The sequence below is a fragment of the Mus pahari genome, chromosome 7 (genome assembly GCF_900095145.1).
Source record: "Mus pahari chromosome 7, PAHARI_EIJ_v1.1, whole genome shotgun sequence".
Classification (NCBI taxonomy): domain Eukaryota; kingdom Metazoa; phylum Chordata; class Mammalia; order Rodentia; family Muridae; genus Mus; species Mus pahari.
The window spans coordinates 104,236,975-104,253,841 of record NC_034596.1 but is presented as its reverse complement, the minus strand read 5'-3'; the positions used below and the strand labels follow the sequence as shown (position 1 = coordinate 104,253,841).

Sequence of the window (16,867 nt, the reverse complement as noted above, 5' to 3'; positions counted from 1 at the left end):
TTTCTTTCCTTTCTCCCCCTCCCTCTTCTCTCCCCCTCCCCTCCCCCTCCCTTCCTTGAATCCTCCCTGTCCTTCTGGCCTACTGGCCTGCCTACCCCCCATCATCTTGGCACCCCTTCCCCAGGCCTGCACCCACCATCACCAACCACACCTGTGCCTTCCCCATGCCCTTCCCTCCTGGACCCAGGCGACAGCTCCCATTTCTGCTGTTTTTAGTTGAATTTTTCTGTCATAAGAGCAATACGAGTTCATTACAGAAGAATCACAGGCTACAGATAAGCAATAAGAAGAAAGCAAGAAAACAGTCAGAATTCCGCCCACACAGAGTGGAGTACTGTGCCTACCTCGGGTAGAGTTTTCTAGAGCTGTGTGTGCACTTGTCTTTGCAGATATTTTAAAAAGAACATTAAACTCAGCGCCCCAACCCAGACTCAGGGCCCTGAGGGTCTGATGAAGGAGGAGCAGATCCTCAGCCGCCCCCCCCACCGTGGGGAGGAGCCAGGAGTTAAACCCTAGGAGTGGGGGATGAAAAACCTTGGTCAAAGCCACTTCTAACCCTGGGGTAGCTGGAGCAATGTACCACAGCTGGGATAGGAGTCAGTGAAACTGGCTTTGGCTGGTTAATGGACCCTTTTTACCCTGTCCTTATATGGCCTTTCCTCTGTGTGCCACTATATTCTAATCTTAGGAGGACTTCATCAGGTTGAATTAGGGCCCACCCTAATGACCTCATTTTAACATAATCACCTCTTTCTAGGCCTGATCTCCAAATAAGGTCCTGTTCTAAGAATCAGGAGGTAAGGTCTTTAGTATAGGAATGTAGAAGGTAACAGTTTAGGCCCAAACATCCTGCCTGGCTTGGCGTACTGGGCCTCACTTTCTTCATCCAGGAAATGGGGCTGTGGTCATATTCATCATGTCACCCACCAGCAGGTCTTCAGAAGCGTTGGCTTTGTGTCCAGTCCTGAGTAAACCCCCTTGTGGGTAGAGGAGGAGAGGAGCCTGGCCTTTGGTACCCACCTACTCTTTTATCCCCCTGTCGGCCCAGAGCAGAGCTGAGGAAATGGAGATGCCAGCTGCTCTGGGAGCCCAGCATCCCTCTGTGGTGGGTGCAGAGATATGCGCTACCCCAACTTAACTTCTCTCTTTTGACAAGTGCCCTTTTCCCTGTCTGAAGTTCCTGTCCCCAAAGGCTCAAGGCTAAAGCACCCCTCCCCCTCTGCAGCCAGGCAGCAGACATCTCACCATGTGGATGGACTTGTATTCTCAAGCTCCTTAGCTGGGCTTTTTCTCCCAAGGATGCCAGTCCCTCTTGGCACACATTCTTGGGAAGACCCCTGCCCTTACAGGGCAAGTGAGACCCCCACTTATGACCTCTTTAACAGTTTCCTCTCTCCTTGCTGTTGGAGGCTGGACTCTACCTTAAGCTTGCCCTGGGCCTCTGGGAAACTGAAGCAATGGAGAGGCTGTCAGGGGGAGGGGGCAGTCAGAAACCCGTGCATTGCCACCGCCCCCACCCACAACGAACGTGAAATTCAGCATTTCTTGAGGACCGAGTGGAGTACTGCCTCCTGGGGGAGGGGCAGTTAGATGCCAGGATGAAGCCAGTCAGAGTCTGCAGGCACAGACCTGCTCAGACCAGATGGGTTGTCAGTGGAGGGGGCTGCTGGAGGGAAGGGCCTGAGAGAAGCATGTGGGGTGGGTGGGCGGTTATCAAACCCAGTTATGGAAGATGCAGCCCTGAGTGGCATGCACAATAGTGGTTATGCAAAATGGCCCCTTCAGGGAAACACCCCTGGTGGGTCACAGATGCTGCCCTGGACCTCAAAAAAGAGGGCGAGACTCAGGTCAGGGCTTGAAAACACTTCCATTTTTGACTTCCCAAGAGTTGCTTGTATTTCACATCAGGGTCTCTCTCTCTCTCTCTCTCTCTCTCTCTCTCTCTCTCTCTCTCTCCCTCCCTCTCTCTCCCCCTCTCTCCTCTTCCTTCCCTTTCTCCCTCTCCTCCCCCCCTTGCTCTCTGCCTTTGCTCCCCCCACCCCACCCTAAGCAAGTTGCAGGACACCCTCTTTCCCTGGGCAAAGCATATACTGGTATTTTTGTTATGCTTATTCTATTTCAGTTCTTCACATTGTCTGACTGGAAGGGATACGTTGACTTCACTGCCCATTGCTGGATCCTGATGTTCAGTCAGAAAACTGCCCTCAGCCAGCGCCCTGGCCCTGTGTGCGGTCCTCTGTACCTTGCTGTCTTTAAAGTTCAATAGGGAGAGTAAGCTTGGGTGTCATCTCTGTGTTTTTACTTAACAATAAAGAAGGGGGGGCACATCAGGAAAGTGCAAAACAATTCCAATCAGATTATCTGGAAGGCAGTTGAGCAGCATGCTGCAGAGCACACTTATCTGTAGATGGTCCCCAGTGCTGACTTAGCGATTTCACATTAGGAAGTGTGCCATGGGGGACAGGGGCAGAGCGCTTGAAGGCTGCTCACCCTCATTTTGTGGACATTAGGGAACCATACCTAGCTTTGGGATGACCATCCAGACTGACATCTCTGGTTCTCCTGACCATGTGCTGTGGCACCGTTCAATCCTCAGTCATTGATACAGAATGGTGCTGGGAGAGGCAGGGTGGGCAAAAGTTAAAAGTTGAACTTCACAGGCTGGCTCTGCCTTTGCTTTAAAAGATCTGTATATACACATCACAGGCAGGGAGGTAGTTACTGCTACTAAGTTGTTTTTTTTTTTTTTCCTTCTGGCTTTTCTTTGTTTTCTGTAATGAGCTCACATTATTTTAATAAGAAAAGGTTTCTCTCTCTCTCTCTCTCTCTCTCTCTCTCTCTCTCTCTTCAGGAAAGGGGGTGGGGAGGAGGAGTGAAGGAAGGAAGAGAAAGGAAAGGGAGGGAGAAAGGAGGAAGGAAGAAGGGTGTTGAGACTCTTTGGAGGTAGAGTTGGGCTTGAGGGAGGGCACGAGCCTCTGGGGTGGTCGGTGCAGATCTCCCCCAGCTGTGGCGCAGACGCCTGGGAAAGCCCAGTGACCTGAGAAGGGGTTACTCTCCGCGCCCTAGGAGACCCTCAAGTGGCCAGTGGGGACGCGGATTAGCCGCCCCGAGCCTTTGCAAGGCAACTGTGTTCTTAGGGCGGGTCCTGCCCAGCTCCAGGCAGCGGCCTTGCTGCGTTCTCTGTGTTTATTCTTCCTGAGGTTTCGGGATGAGAAGTGCGCGGGGGGGGGGGGGACGCAGAAATACCATCTGTGCTGATTTTTTTTCCCTTAAAAGTTATTTTTCAATGGAATATTTTCAAAGCAAAAAAAAAAAAAAAGTCACCGATGTTAGGGTGTGAGTTCCAAGGGTTTTCAAGGAGGAGCGGGGCGGGGTGGGGGGCGGAAGGGGAGGTGCCCGTGGAATAGGGGGACGACCTGGCTGGGCAGGGACCTGTCTTCCATCTATCCCTCCCCGTCCCTACTTTTCCACGAGAAGATGCGAGCCTCACATCCTTCAGCCCGCCCCTCATCCCCCCACCCCCCACCTAGTCTGATGGCCCTGGGCTCGATGTTCTTTCATTCCGGGGCTCAACTCTGGCCTTAGGCCCCCTTCTCTGCTCATCTCACTTTTTCTGCTAAAATGTCACCAGCAAAGAGAGGTGCAGGGCGCGCTGATCTCTTGTGTTCTGGGAGCTTCCTTCAACTCACTGCCAGAGTTGTACGGGGAAAGGTCTAGGGCGAGCTTAGCGCGCGAGAGCGCCTGGCCATGGCCACAGAGGGATGTGCCAGCCACAGCGCGACCTCCCTCCTCACCTTCCTCCACCCACATCTTTCTCATATTCCTCCTCTTCTCTGCTTTCCACCCCTTAGCAGGGTGAGGGGTGGGCGGCAGTGAGGTTTGACTGACGCTTGGTAAGCGGGAGGATGGGTGTCCCGGGCACGGGAACACCCCAAGCAACCCCCACCCAGATGTGGGAGTTGTGCCTGAGTAATGGAGACACTGGCCCTATGCGCCTTTCTGGTTGTACCTCCCAGCAACCTGGAGGAATGGTGGGAGACAATTCCACAGGTGCGACACTGCCAGCGAGGGCTGGGCCAGGGGCGCAATGGCAACCCAGGGGGCGAGCTTGGAGGTCCAGAGTGTTGCCTTACACAGCACCCTTCTCCCCGCACCTCCCAAAGCTGGGAGAAGTTAGACAGCGCTGTAGTTGTCTTACTGCGCTCGCGCACCATAGCAAATGAGGACCCCTTGCCTCACCAATCTCATGAGTCTCTCATGAGTCTTCTGGCCTGAAGTTCTCTGCGCAGGTGTGCCACGGGTAAGTGCATTTGCCATTTCAGGGAAACGCCTTTCTTCCTCCGTCCAGCTCCAGCTCCCCCCCCCCCCTGCGGGACCTGGGTTCTTTCCCGTCCCATTTTCCCCTAGAGTCACTATGGGGATGCCAGGGAGAAATTTGTGTTTAGTTCTTTTCGAGTTTTCAAAGACACGAGAAAATAAACGGACCAAAGGCAATCAGAGCAACTTCTTTCAAGTCTTTATTATTGTAGCGTAAAAGTTTATACACAAGGAATGTTTCCAACACAACATTCACTGACTGGTCTTCACCCCGCCCCACAACCCGCTCTTTCTGCCTAGGACTCCCAAGTTCTTCCCCTTCTCCTTGTCTTCGAACTAATCCCTTCTCCAAGGAGTTCTTGCATCCCTCCTGGGGACCTGCGAACCTCGCAGATTGATTCCCCAAGCCACTTCCTTTGGTCCCGAAGCCCATCCCCTACCATGTCCCTCTTCCATCCCGTTTTCGACGGTTCCCCGTGGAACCCAGAGCACTCTCCCCCTCTTACTTTAGGCGCTGTTTCGAGCCCCTCTGCAATTCAGAGCCGACCCGTGGTCAAGCCCAGTTAGAGGCGGTTCGTCATCAGCAGCCAGGGCTCCAGCGCACCCAAAGCTAGGCGGGGAAATTACCCTGCCCACCCTTTCCCTATTTCGAGCCCCTCCCCCAACCCAGGGATAAGAAATAAACACAAAAGCAGCAGGACTCCCTGCGCTCGACAGGTGGGTGCCAGGCAACTAGCTAGAGCCTGAGGCGCTGCTGGAACCCAGCTGCGCTCAGGGCGCGCGGGCGTGGCCAACAAGTCCAAGCTGTGAGATGCTGGGGACTTTCGCGCTTTGCTGAAGCAGCGCTGGAGACCAGGTGTCAGAAAGTCCAGCAGGTAAACTCCAGCAGGGACAAAGCTGCCAGTTCGAGCCACGGCAATGCTCCTGAGAGCAAGCCACAAAAGGTACAAAAGGGAGTCACTATAGCAGAGTCCCAAGTTAGCCAGACTCAGCCTGAGTTCTGTGGCTGTGCTCATCTGTGTCATGAGGATCCCCGACAACCTTTGACTTCCTTTGGAGCATTTGCACGTGGGCTTCGAAGGCCCGGAAGACCCAGCCCACCAATTCAGTCACTTGTCCCTTGGTTACTTAGAATCGACGTGGCCTAGTACCATGCAACTGTTCATCATAGCGCTCCAACCAAGTGCGCAACTCAGACACCTGGTAGCCGTCGGGGCCACGGCCTCCCTGGTACATGATGGTGCCGCTCTGGATGACGTAGAGGCGCTCAAAATAGGCACCATATGCGGAACTGCTGGAGTTGGCCATAGTGTCCAGGACCAGAGCACAGCCAGGTGCTCCTTGTTGAAGTACTCTAGCTGCGCTGACACGGTCCTCCAGGCTGCGGTGCTGGGGGATGACGTAGGGTGAATCTGTGGTGACCCAGCCGTCGGATGGGTGGGCTTCCTCGATGTAGATGATAAGGAAGTCTACGTCGCGCTGGTACTTGGTGACCAGGCGCTGGAAGGCGCTCATCCGCGCCATGAACGGTGGTCAGGTACAGCTGCCAAAATTGAGCACCAATGGGCGGGTCCCTTGTGCGTAGTCAAGGATGCGCTGGCTCTGGAAGCCATCAGGCCGGACGACCTCCGAGTTGGGCGCTGGGCCACCCTCATGGGCCTGCTTGAAGAAATCCAACTTCTGGCCATGCCACACGGCTTTGAGAGAGGCCAGGGTGCACAGACGGTTGTCGTCCGATACGCAGATGGGCGGGTCGTCAGGGGGCATCTCCTCGCCTTCACTGTTGAGCTCTACTTCGGGCTCGGGGTGGTCAGGATGGCGACGGCGCAGGAAATGCTTGCGGATGCACAAGAAATCTAAAAGCCAGAGCATGAAGGCCGTGCCTAGGAAGCGCGGGAACAGCACGAGGCACGAGGCGGTCTGGGCACAGAGCCTCAGCGAGTGAAGTAGCAGAGAGCGGAGCATGGTGGCCGCGGGCCCCGAAGCCCCCGGGGGCCCTTCACCTTCTCCGACCACCAACCTCGAGGCGGCCTGGCGAGGCATCTGGTCCTCGGTGCTCTGGGAGCTCAATTTATAGTCAAAGCTTGAATTGGCGGGAGACTCCACCTCCGACCGGGGCCCGCCCCCTTGCAACTTGAGCCCGGAGGGATCACCCAGAGGCGCGGCCAATGCCCCAGAAATCTTGGGTCGAGGGCGGGCGCAGGCTGGTTGAGGGTGGAGCGGTGTGTCCCGGGGCTGGCAGGGGCGGGTCTGAGTCCCGCAGCCCGCTCTCAGGGGCGGGGGACCCCGAAACCGCTGTGTCCAGGGACTAGGAGCCAGATCTCAGAGCCAGGCAGTCAGTGGTGGCAATGGTGTAACCCGCGCAAGCGCCTCGCACCTCCTAGGTCCCAGCGGGCGGGTCCCAGCCCGCGCCCTCCTCGCCGCGCACCTGAGCTGAGTTCCCCGGCGGCCGCAGCGCCGCGCCGGAGCTCCGGTTCGCTTCCCGCGCGCCGCCGCCAACGCCGCCCACGCTGCCGCCGCTCGTGCGGGGTCGCTGCCCAGGTACCGCGGGAGTCCAGGTCTGCGGCCGCCGCTCGGCCAGCCCCCGGCTGCAGCCCCGCCGGGGACGCGGGCCCGCGAGGAGGCAACTTTGGGTTCCCGCCGCCTTCCCCGCTCGCCCGCGGGCGCCGCTCGACTGCCGCAGCCCGTCCGCCCGCCTCCCGCGCGCGCTCACACTCGCGCCTCGCACACGGCCGCCCCCCGCACCGCCCCGCCACGCACACCGCGCTCCGCGCCCCCCGCCGCTGCCCGAGCTTGCTGCGCGCCGCCCCAGTCCGCGCCGCGCCCGCCCCGTCCCATCTCGCTCCCGCCGGACGCCGCGGTTCCCGGGTCAGCTGCCCCTCGGCTCCAGCCCGGAGGTGCCGAGGGCAGGGCCCGCGGGTGGGCTGGCGCCCAGCTCGGGATACCCGGAGAGTCGTGGCAAGCGACGCCGGGCCTCGCCCTCGGCCGGCTCCGGGACGCCCTGAGCGCGGGGCGCTGCGGGCGCGGGGCAGCGGGCGCGGGGCGGCGCCGGCCCCGGGCGGCTCTCCCACTAGGGGTAGCTGTTGCCTGAACGCGGGAGCGCTCCCCTCTCGCCGCTTGCCTCGCCCGGCGCAGCCCCGGCCGCCGGGCGCACCCGTCCCGTTCGTCCCCGGACGTTGCTCTCTGCCCCGGGAACGTCGAGACTGGAGCGCCCGAACTGAGCCACCTTCGCGAACCCGGAGCGCGGCGGCCCGACTCACCGCGGAGGCGCCCGGACGCGTAAAGTGCGTACTTTCAACAGGGAACGTGTGCTGAGGCTTTTTAGGGGTGCGGGGCAACTCCCCAACAGCGTGGGGGCTCTGGTCGGCTCTGCCACAGCGGCGCAGACCTCCTAATCTGTCTCTGCGTGTGGCGCACTGCCGGCGACTTGGGTTCAGGGGCGGCGGGGCTGGGAGGTACATTGACCTGGAGTCCCTGAGACCCTGAGCAAGTTCCACTTCGATACACCTCACAATGACCCCTCAGGTCAAGGCCTCAACTCTGAAGGCAGCGCCTAAGAATCGCACTCCCTAGAATGCCCCAGCACTCACAGGGGCTTTTCTGGGGTAACGGGACCCCAGCTGGATAGTGCAGCTCCAGCCGCTCGCTCCCGTGCGCCGCCCTCCCAGGAGAGACCAGCTACCTAACTTTCTCTACCAGTACCAGAGACCGCGCCGGCGTCCTGGGAGGGTGGGCACAGTCAGACCACTTCCATTAGCTATGGAACTTGTCCGGAGAAGTCGACCTCAAGTAGCCCAGAGGGCGCACAGGTAGGCGCCTGCCCTCTCCACCCGGTTTCTGCTGTCTTGGCAGGATGCTATGCCCAGGGAGTCCCTTGGTCGCGGTCGCGGGACTTGTGGCCGCTGGAACAGCTGGAGCTGGAGTGTGGCGAACAGCCTGTGAAAGTGGCTTTTCTCCCTCTGGGTTAGAGGATGTCTCTGCTCTGTGGGGCAAGGGTGTACACCCCAGCACTTCCCACCTGAAGGAAGCCACCAGACTCCTATGCTGTTCCTAGCACCCTTTGTAAGTAAGGTCTTTCAGGAGGACTTTGGAAATCTCCCTGAACGCGCCTGGCTGAGGGTTCCACTCATGGTTCTACCCTTAAGCAGGGCTCCTCTGAGCTTACAGACCCTCCCTCCCCACTTCTCTTTCAGACTGGGGTGGTAAAGTGAGAAGAGACTCTGGCTGGAGAGTCTGAGAGGCAGATTGGGAGCTTCTGGGCTGTCTCGGGCAGAGCAAGAAATAGTTCTCTTCAGCCCAGGATACCCTCATCTCTGGGAGATACCAGTGTAGGGCGTGTGTCCTGCTCCTTCCTGTAAGGACCTGGGACAGGGATGTGAGGCGGGTCCTCCCCTTCCCACATTCAATCTCTGAAAAGGCCACATGGGGCAGGCACATATGTGTCTGGGTGCATATGCCATGTGGCAGTCATAGTCTGGGACAGATAGAAGTTCAGTCCTTCTGGTCCTGCTCTATGGGACCAGTCACCCCTGAACATCACCCCTTCCTGATATGGGACACCTAGGAAACCCTGCCCTCCGCATTTCTGGACAGCTGCGGGTATTGTGTGGGAAATAGGCTACACCCCACACCTCAGGATTCCAGAGCCTTGAATGAAGCTCCCAGGCCTCCTGACTTCCCTGGCATCCTGTACAGGTGAGGAAAGACCTAAGGGTGCAGGTGATCTGGCTTTGGGGACACTACCCGGCTTGACAACTACGCCAGTGCTCCCCACCTTTCTGCGGCTCCTCCTCCTCCTCCTCTCTCTTCCCTCCCCAGCCCTCTTTTCCCACACCCTTCAGGGGAGCACCCCTAACTAGCTGTAGTTCTCAGCCTTTCTACCAGTTGCTTAAACTATCTTGTCTTATCCCAGTGGTCTAGAACATGAATACTGGCCCAAGGCCAAGACCCTTCAGAAATCCACGAGGGGTGCCAGTGGACCTGGCAGATTTGGGAAGGGACCCAAGTTGGGGTGCTTGTCCTGTTTCAAGGGCCTGGGTGGGATGGTATGCTCTGGGCTCTCCTGCCTGCTTTCTCCCAGCTCCAGCAGAGGGCAGACAGGAGAGGAAGGAGGGATGCATGGGACTGGGTCCATTTGGTATCTTGGACCAATTTGGTGGAGGAGGAGGGGCAAGGCCCTGGCATGACTGGGGAGGGCTGGCCTTTGGCCAGTCTTCTACTCCCAAGATCTGGGTAATAGAGGTCTGCCAGTGAAGGGGTGCTTAGAGGGTCTGACACTAACCCCTTCATCTTCTAGCCTCCCGGTGGGGTTGGTGTGCGATGTGTGGCAGGCATAGTCTCTGCCTCCCATTCCCAAGGCTGTCAGGAGACACCCAGGTCGGTTGGTCGGTTGGTTGGTCTTGCCAGTGGCTTCTATGTCTCCCAGCAGGGGTTATTTCCTAAGCACTCAGAAAAGATGGCTCAGCCCCTAGATTTAGAGAAGAGCATCAGAGAATGACAGTCCTGCGCCCTGGGTCTGACCCCATCTCATCATGACCTGGCTACGTGGGCTCAGTCTTCCTTGACCATCACTCCTGTCATTCTTGGTCTGTCATTCTTCCTCCACACTGGTCTCTGGACACTTGAGGGTTTTCCTCCCTCTGAACTTCCACCCATGGTGTTTCTGTTGCCCTTCTCTCCCCTTTGGGGCCCCCCATAATCTTCCTTTTCTTCCAAAGCCCTAGTCTGACCTGGCCCACCCTTCCTCATATAGGGGATCCCACTTTCTGCCTGGACCCTTCTTGAAGGAGCACATGCCCTCTTCCTGGTCGTTCTTCTTCAGTGGCCAGCAGCCTGTTCAGCAGATGCATTTCTGTGTTTGCCTGGCAGACCTGTCCCTCCCAGGCTGGCCCAGCCAGAGTCCCTTGGAGAGACTTCTGGGAGGGGCCCAATAAAGCCTTGTGCAATGAGAAATGTGTACAGTGTGGACTTACTGAAAACCGGGTTTGGGGAGAATTTCTAGATGTGTCGTTCTGCCCTCTGCACACAGCAGCATAAGCAAGCAAGGTAGGACATGTTGATGGCAGCAGGCCTGAGTGAGGTCATCTAGGACCAGCTCCCTGGAACATCCCCTTTTGGGTGTGGCATCTAACGAATATGCCCTTCACCTGCCCACTTTATCCCGGTTCCTTTTCTAGGCTGTGCACCACTCCCTCTGAAAGAGGTGCTTAGCCCTTTCCACTAGTTTGAGAGTGGTCTTTGAGACACATTTTCCCACCTCTGACTCAGGCCAACTAAGGTGAGCACAGAAATACTCTGAGGAGACAGGGTGGCCAGCAGCTCAGTGACGATCTTGGGCTGATCTTGGAGATCTAGGGTCTTAGCATCTTGCCAATGTCTTCCTCAGATGTTGCTCCACAGATGTAGAAGGTTCTAGACACCCTGGAAGAACTTGCACCACTCTTGTCTGCTACTCTGGGGTCCTGTAAAATCCTACCTGGCCTCACCTTATGGCCACTTGCTTCCAGTATTGTCTTACCTGGCCTTTCCTGTCTTAGCTTAAGGCCCTGCCCCCACCCTCCAGCCTAACCCAGGCTCTCACTTGGTCCAGACATAAGCAAGCACCCACCGTGGTCTCTGGTACTCTGGTAGCCCTGGGGGACAGGACAAGGAGTAACATCCCTTGCCAGCAGCTGCTTGTGGGTACCTGGGTCCTGCCTGGTCTTGGAATGCGGGACTACGCATACAAGACAAATCCTAGCCTACCTGGGGGACCATTTTCTTATATTTCTACTCCTGAGGCTCTCTGGAAAGAGTGATGGGTTCACCAGCAGCAGACGTTGAGACCCAGGTTCCTTTCCTTATGGCAGGTCTAACATATTAACACATTGAACCACCATGGCATGGAACAAATATGGAGCATGGGTGTGCTTGTGCTCATATGGGTGAGGGTGTGTGTCTGTGTCTGTGATGGTTCACATGGAGTCCAGCTTCTTTCCCAGAAGGCATCACAAGCGAGATGAGAGTGTAAACACCGAAGTAAAGACACCCCCTGTTCAGGGACAAAGTACATCCGCAGCACGGGCTGCTCTGAGCAGGGGAGATGTAGATTATCCCTCAGCGCTGCTCTGGTTATGACACCAGAGGAGCAGGGAACGAACCAGGCTGCCCAGCTGTGCCCATGCATCCCTGTAGACCATGCTGGTCAGAAGCCTGGTCCAGGCACTGAGGCTCAGAGTGAAGTCTGACCCCTTGAAGCACCTTCATCTTGGATGAATTTATGGACCACAGGAGGAGAAGGCTCATGGTGCAGTGGGCATCTGGAGGGAGAAGCACCCTTCCGAGATGTTCATCCTCTGGGGGAGACCATCTGCATTGGGTGGTATCGTGGAAAGTCGCCACAGGTGGAGGAGTAGCCGCAGCGTCTTTGTGGCTCTAATCTGAAGCGTGGAGCTCCTGTCTTGGTGTTCTTTCTTGGAATGGGATCACATACTCTGGCTCTTCGTCTCAGGTGTACAAAAGGTTCCTGGATGTGTACTGGGGCCGATGACTGTGGACAACTTGAAATAGAAATGACAGGAGGCATGAAGTCGTTATTATCTGTGCTTTGGTGGAGAAGCTAGCCAAACTGAATGGCACAGGGCCTGTGACAGCCCCATCAAGGGGTGATAGATTCAAAGACACTTGGTGATTGGCATTTCTAGGATTCTTGGCCTGGGTCAGGACGCAAATGCCAACTGTCAGGGGCTATCCCATAAGGGCCAGGACTTCTTATCCAAGGGGACACTTGTTAGGGGCTATCCCATAAGGCCAGACCTTTTAATATGAAGGACACTGGCTGTGTGAATCTCCCAGACCTGGGTTCAGATCCTGTATCTGCTGTCTAGTGCCATGTCCTGAAACTTCTGTGGGATGTAATCTGTTTACTTTTGGAGGGAAGTAACAGTCCTTCTGGGTGTCTGTGGGAGTTTGGGATATGGTGGCTGGGGCATGGCCCACAGGAGTTGTATCTGCACACATCCTCATCAAGAAGTCATGATGGGTGTGGCCATGAGAGTTCTACCAAGGTGGGGCAGGGTGTATAGGTGCTGGGAGGTGTGCAGAATTAGGGCCAGAACTAGGCTTGATCTTGCAGCTTCTGACAGTGGCTGGTCCTATCTTTGTTACCTACAAAGCAGGAGCCAGGACAGAGAAGGAGCAGGGGCAGGGGTGGGGTGGGGGCTGGGGCAGGGGCAGGGGCGGGGGCAGGGGCAGGATCAAGATTGTTTTCAGGGAGAATGCTTCATGGGGCCTCAGGTCCCCAGGTCCTTTGCATGTCCTACTTCGTGGCACCCCCAGAATGGAGACACTCTGCAAGGTGGGGAGGGGACAGCTTGAGGGACAGGGAGAGTGCATTTTTTCCTTCCCAGAGTTCCCCATCACAGAGATAATGCCCAGCCCTTTGGGAGGAATGGTGGCTCCCAGATTGGCTCCTCTCTATTCTGTGGCCATGGCCTTTGCCCCTGGGCTCCATGACCTCCTGGGCATAGTGGGATCTTAACCCGAGATTCTCAAAAGATGCTGCTGCCCAGGGAAAAGGGAGATGCAGGCATTGAAGGGGGGGGGAGCAGGTCTGATGGTTGCCTTTCCCTTTCTGGAAGCTTATTCAGGCTCCCTGGTTGAGTAGGGGTTGTGAGGTGCAGGAGCTGTGGGGTTGGGGGGTAGTAAGATTCTAGTGACCTGTAGAGTTGAGCTGGCCTCTGGGTAATTCCCCAGGCAGAAGGTTGGGATGGAGGTCGGGTCTTCTTGCCCTCCCTTCCTGGCTGGGGACTGTTCCTGGATATGGTAGCTTCGCATGGGATAAGAGTCTGTTTCAGTGAAGAAGTTCAGTGTGCTAGAAATACAGTTCTCCAGGGCAGTAGAGACTCATTCCAAGTCATGTTTCAGGAGATGAGTGCAGGTAGCACCACCTACTGTGTGGCATGGACAAGAAGAATCAAGGACACTCTAGAGCTTTAAGTGCCTACTATGTGCCAAGTGCTCTTCTTGGAGTATTCTCATGTGTTGATGAAGCATTAGGGCATCCCTGAGCCTTTCTCATACCCACAGAATGCTGAGTCTTCCAGTGGAGCACATGCCCCCAATCCTATTAAGAAGTGGTACTGCCCATCCACAAATATCCATCTGTCTGCCAGCCTTCCCATCCATCTGTCCATTATCTATCTACTCACCCACTCATCTGTCTCTCCATCTATCCTTCATCATCATCCATCCATCCACCCACCCAGCCATCCATCTGTCTGTATATTATCCATCCATTTATCTGTCCATCCATCATCTATCCACCCATCCATTCATCAACTCATCCATCAGTCTATCTATTCATCCAGGAGTCCATCTGTCATCCATTTATCTAACCCATAAATTTATCTATTCACCCATTGATATGTTTCTTTGTCCATCTACTCTCGGCCCATCCGTTTGGTACCCACAGTGCTTCAGCTGATCTGAAAGTCTAGACAAGTGCCTCTTATGGCAGGCTCAGCTCTTCCTCAGAGTCAGAGTGTTAGGAAACCAGTATGTCTTGGATGTCGTTGGCCCAGTAAGGCTCCTAGAGCATGGGCTAAGAGATAGGAGAAGATGGGGCTTTTAGACAGAGACGGCTGCATGCTGATAAAAAGCCTGACACTGGTTTGTCCCCAACGGGTGCTGCTGCTGTTGGTGGATGAATGAGAGCCACAGTCTTCAAAGACATGGGTGAAGGAGAAGCCTAGTGAAATCTAAGTTGGATTTCATAGCTGCTGCAGTTGTAAGTGGCTTGGTTGAGGGTGGAGAGGTAAGGGCCGGTGCCCACTCATGTGGGAGTGGTAGAGCGGCCAGGGCCTTAGGGAGGGGACACAGACTTAGTGGCCATGATGTCTTCTTTGGGTCCAGAGCCATGATGATATGCTTAGCACTGTTTGCTCCTGCACAGATCTGTTCTCTGGAGACCAACTCCTTTCCCTCAAACCAGACCTTCTTTGGTTGTGTGTCACCTCGGGTCCTTTGGGGATCCTGTTGCCCTGGAGATAAGATCCAGCATCCCAGAGTGCTTGGAAACTTTCTCTCGGAGATCTGGAAGGAGGCAGGAGGCCTGGATGATTGCTGGGAGGCAGCAAGGTTTGCTTCCAGGAGAACACCAAGGTGGGCTTGGGAGAGCTCATAGAGTGCAGTCCTACACCAGCTGCAAGGTGGAAGGAGCTAGTCTATACTCTGCAGTACCATGGCCAGGCAGGTGGAGCCTGGGATACTTAAGGCCAGCATGCCCTGTCCTTGCAGGACATCTCTTGCATCAGTGACTGTCCCATTGTGCCAGAGAGCTGCCTGCTGCTGGTCCTGAAGGCTTGAAAGTCTTTTGAGGAGTACTGTGGTGGCTCGGTGAGGAAGCAGGCTGCCTTTGCTGGGCCTCTCAGGCTTATGGATGTGGATGAGGTCACAGTTTTGGGGTTTGGACTCTGGAGCCAATGGAACTGCTTCCTGGGGGCTCTAGGCCTGCCAATGTCCCCGCCCAGTGATGGGTTTGTGGGTGGGACTTGGAAGGCCTGAGAACACCCCATGGTGTCCCTGGGATTGGATCTACCCAGGAAGCTGTGCTCAGGGCTGCCTAAGGGATGGGTGGGAAGTAGAGGACAGAGCCTCCTTGTGATTCCAAGTATAAAGGGGTGGGGCAGAGCTGTGGGGTAACTGGGGGGGCGGGTGACATGGAATGTGGGCTTGACAAGAGGGCTGAGGGAAGAGGTGTGTTGGGGGAAGGGAGGCTCATTTCCCACCCATGTTCTGCGTCCCTTCCCTCCTCCCTTCTATCCTGCTCCTCTCCTCCTCCCTTAGGGAGAACCTCTACCAATCAGAAGACTTTCACAGTGCCACCCTCAGCCTTTGTACAGGAAGGGCTTCAGTCACTAAGACCACAGTGTCCTGGCTGTCGGCAGGGTCCAGGGGTGACCCCTGGAGCCTGGCATCTCCCCTCAACAAGGCAGCTGCAGTGGCTGCCCCAGGAGGCCTGGATGCTGCTGTTGTGGCCAGGTGAGAGATGAGCAAGGTTGTTTGAGGTCAAGTTCCTGGATGAATTCTAGACTCTCAGAGAGACCGGTCACCCATTGGCCCTGAATGAATGTCACGTTCCCAAGACCCTGTGCAGGGCTGCTACTGCTGGGATCCTCTCATGTCCTGGAGGGATCCTGGGGGCACCTCTGTCCTCAGGAAGGGCTCTTTGGAGAGGCAAAAAGAACACATGTCTACACCTCCAGATTCTGAAAATGGATTTCTCCCAGGGAACCAGAGACTCAGAGTGCGTTCTCTCCCCTGAGCAAAAGCCAGGAAAACAGCAGGGGGCGGGGCTCAAAGAGAATCAGGGAGAACCCGTGGAGTCTGGAGGCTTGGATTCAAGTCCTGCCGCCCACTGATAGACAACGTGGCCTGGCTTCACCTCTGGACCCAGGTTTTTTCTGTGCTACCCCTGCCTCTTGGGGGGTGCTTGTCCTGTACATCCTTGGTTGTCTTCACCTGCCTTCAGGATGCCGGTGTCATCCAGACCCTGGAGGACTCTCTAAGCCTCAGGAAAGCCCAGACAGAACCTTTGCTATTCTGAACCCCAAATCCTTGCCGTGTAGCTCAGAGAAGTGGCTCACTCTCTTGAGACTCGGGTCTTATGACTAACTTTGGGGCAAGAATATCCACCTCTTGAGGTCATGGGGAGGTGACAAAAGCTGCTCTATGCCCAGGACACTGCCCCTACTGTGGAATTGCCTGCCAGGCGTTGGTTGGGGCTCTGTCTTCTTCATTACTTCTGTCTTCAGGGGGACATTTCGGCTCCAGTCTTCTGCTCTTCAGCCCACCTGAGTGTCTGGTTCCCCAACGGCTTCAGTGGGGGACCTCTTTGGCTATTTATTGGCCTTAACATGGTCATTAGCTGTTGAACTTTCTCCCGAAACTGTCCAGTTGCCCACCCGCCAGAGCTCCACAGACTATAGCCCAGGATCCCTACCATAAATTTCTCCCTAGATCTCCTCTCCTCCCACCCCTCCCCCAGTCTCTGCAGAGATCTCCTCCTCAGGGCCTTGGCTCAGCAGCTTCAAGAGGGCTGGAAATGGTGTGTCCATGATAGCAGTTCAAGACTTCTGTCCACTCCTCCTATTGTAACAGTAACTCCAAATTCAGGTTGAGTGCTTATAAAGATTCAAACTTGAGCCTCCTTTGCAATAGGCGATGTGCCCATCTGTCCAAACTCTTGCCAAAGATGTATGAACAAACGATCATGATCTCTCTGAACCCCTGTGAGGGAAGAGAAGAAGTGAGCTTCGACGTTATCCCCGTGTTTTCTGTTGAATGGCAGGTGCAATGGCAGGAACTGTTATGCTATGTTGTCTATTGTAAGGAAGCTAGTAGTTGAAGATAGCTAGCTACAGAACACAAGTTAGACTACTTTGGCCTAGATTGCTAAACCTCAGAGGATAGGGAGGCAGGAGCTGGTACTTTGTAGCTTGTTTAATCCTGTGTTATCTTGGCATTGGACACAGTAACAAAATGTATGCCAATTAAAGCAGATTTGGATGAG

At 55.8% G+C, this 16,867-nt stretch overlaps 1 protein-coding gene across 1 annotated transcript; it reads right to left on the bottom strand.

The window, feature by feature from the left end:
* Positions 1-5,147: 5,147 nt before the first annotated feature.
* Positions 5,148-6,498, bottom strand: Dio3 (iodothyronine deiodinase 3). The gene has a single exon (XM_021202278.1). The coding sequence runs from the start codon at positions 6,358-6,360 to the stop codon at positions 5,851-5,853; it is 510 nt and encodes a 169-aa protein (XP_021057937.1). The 5' UTR covers positions 6,361-6,498; the 3' UTR covers positions 5,148-5,850.
* Positions 6,499-16,867: the final 10,369 nt, after the last annotated feature.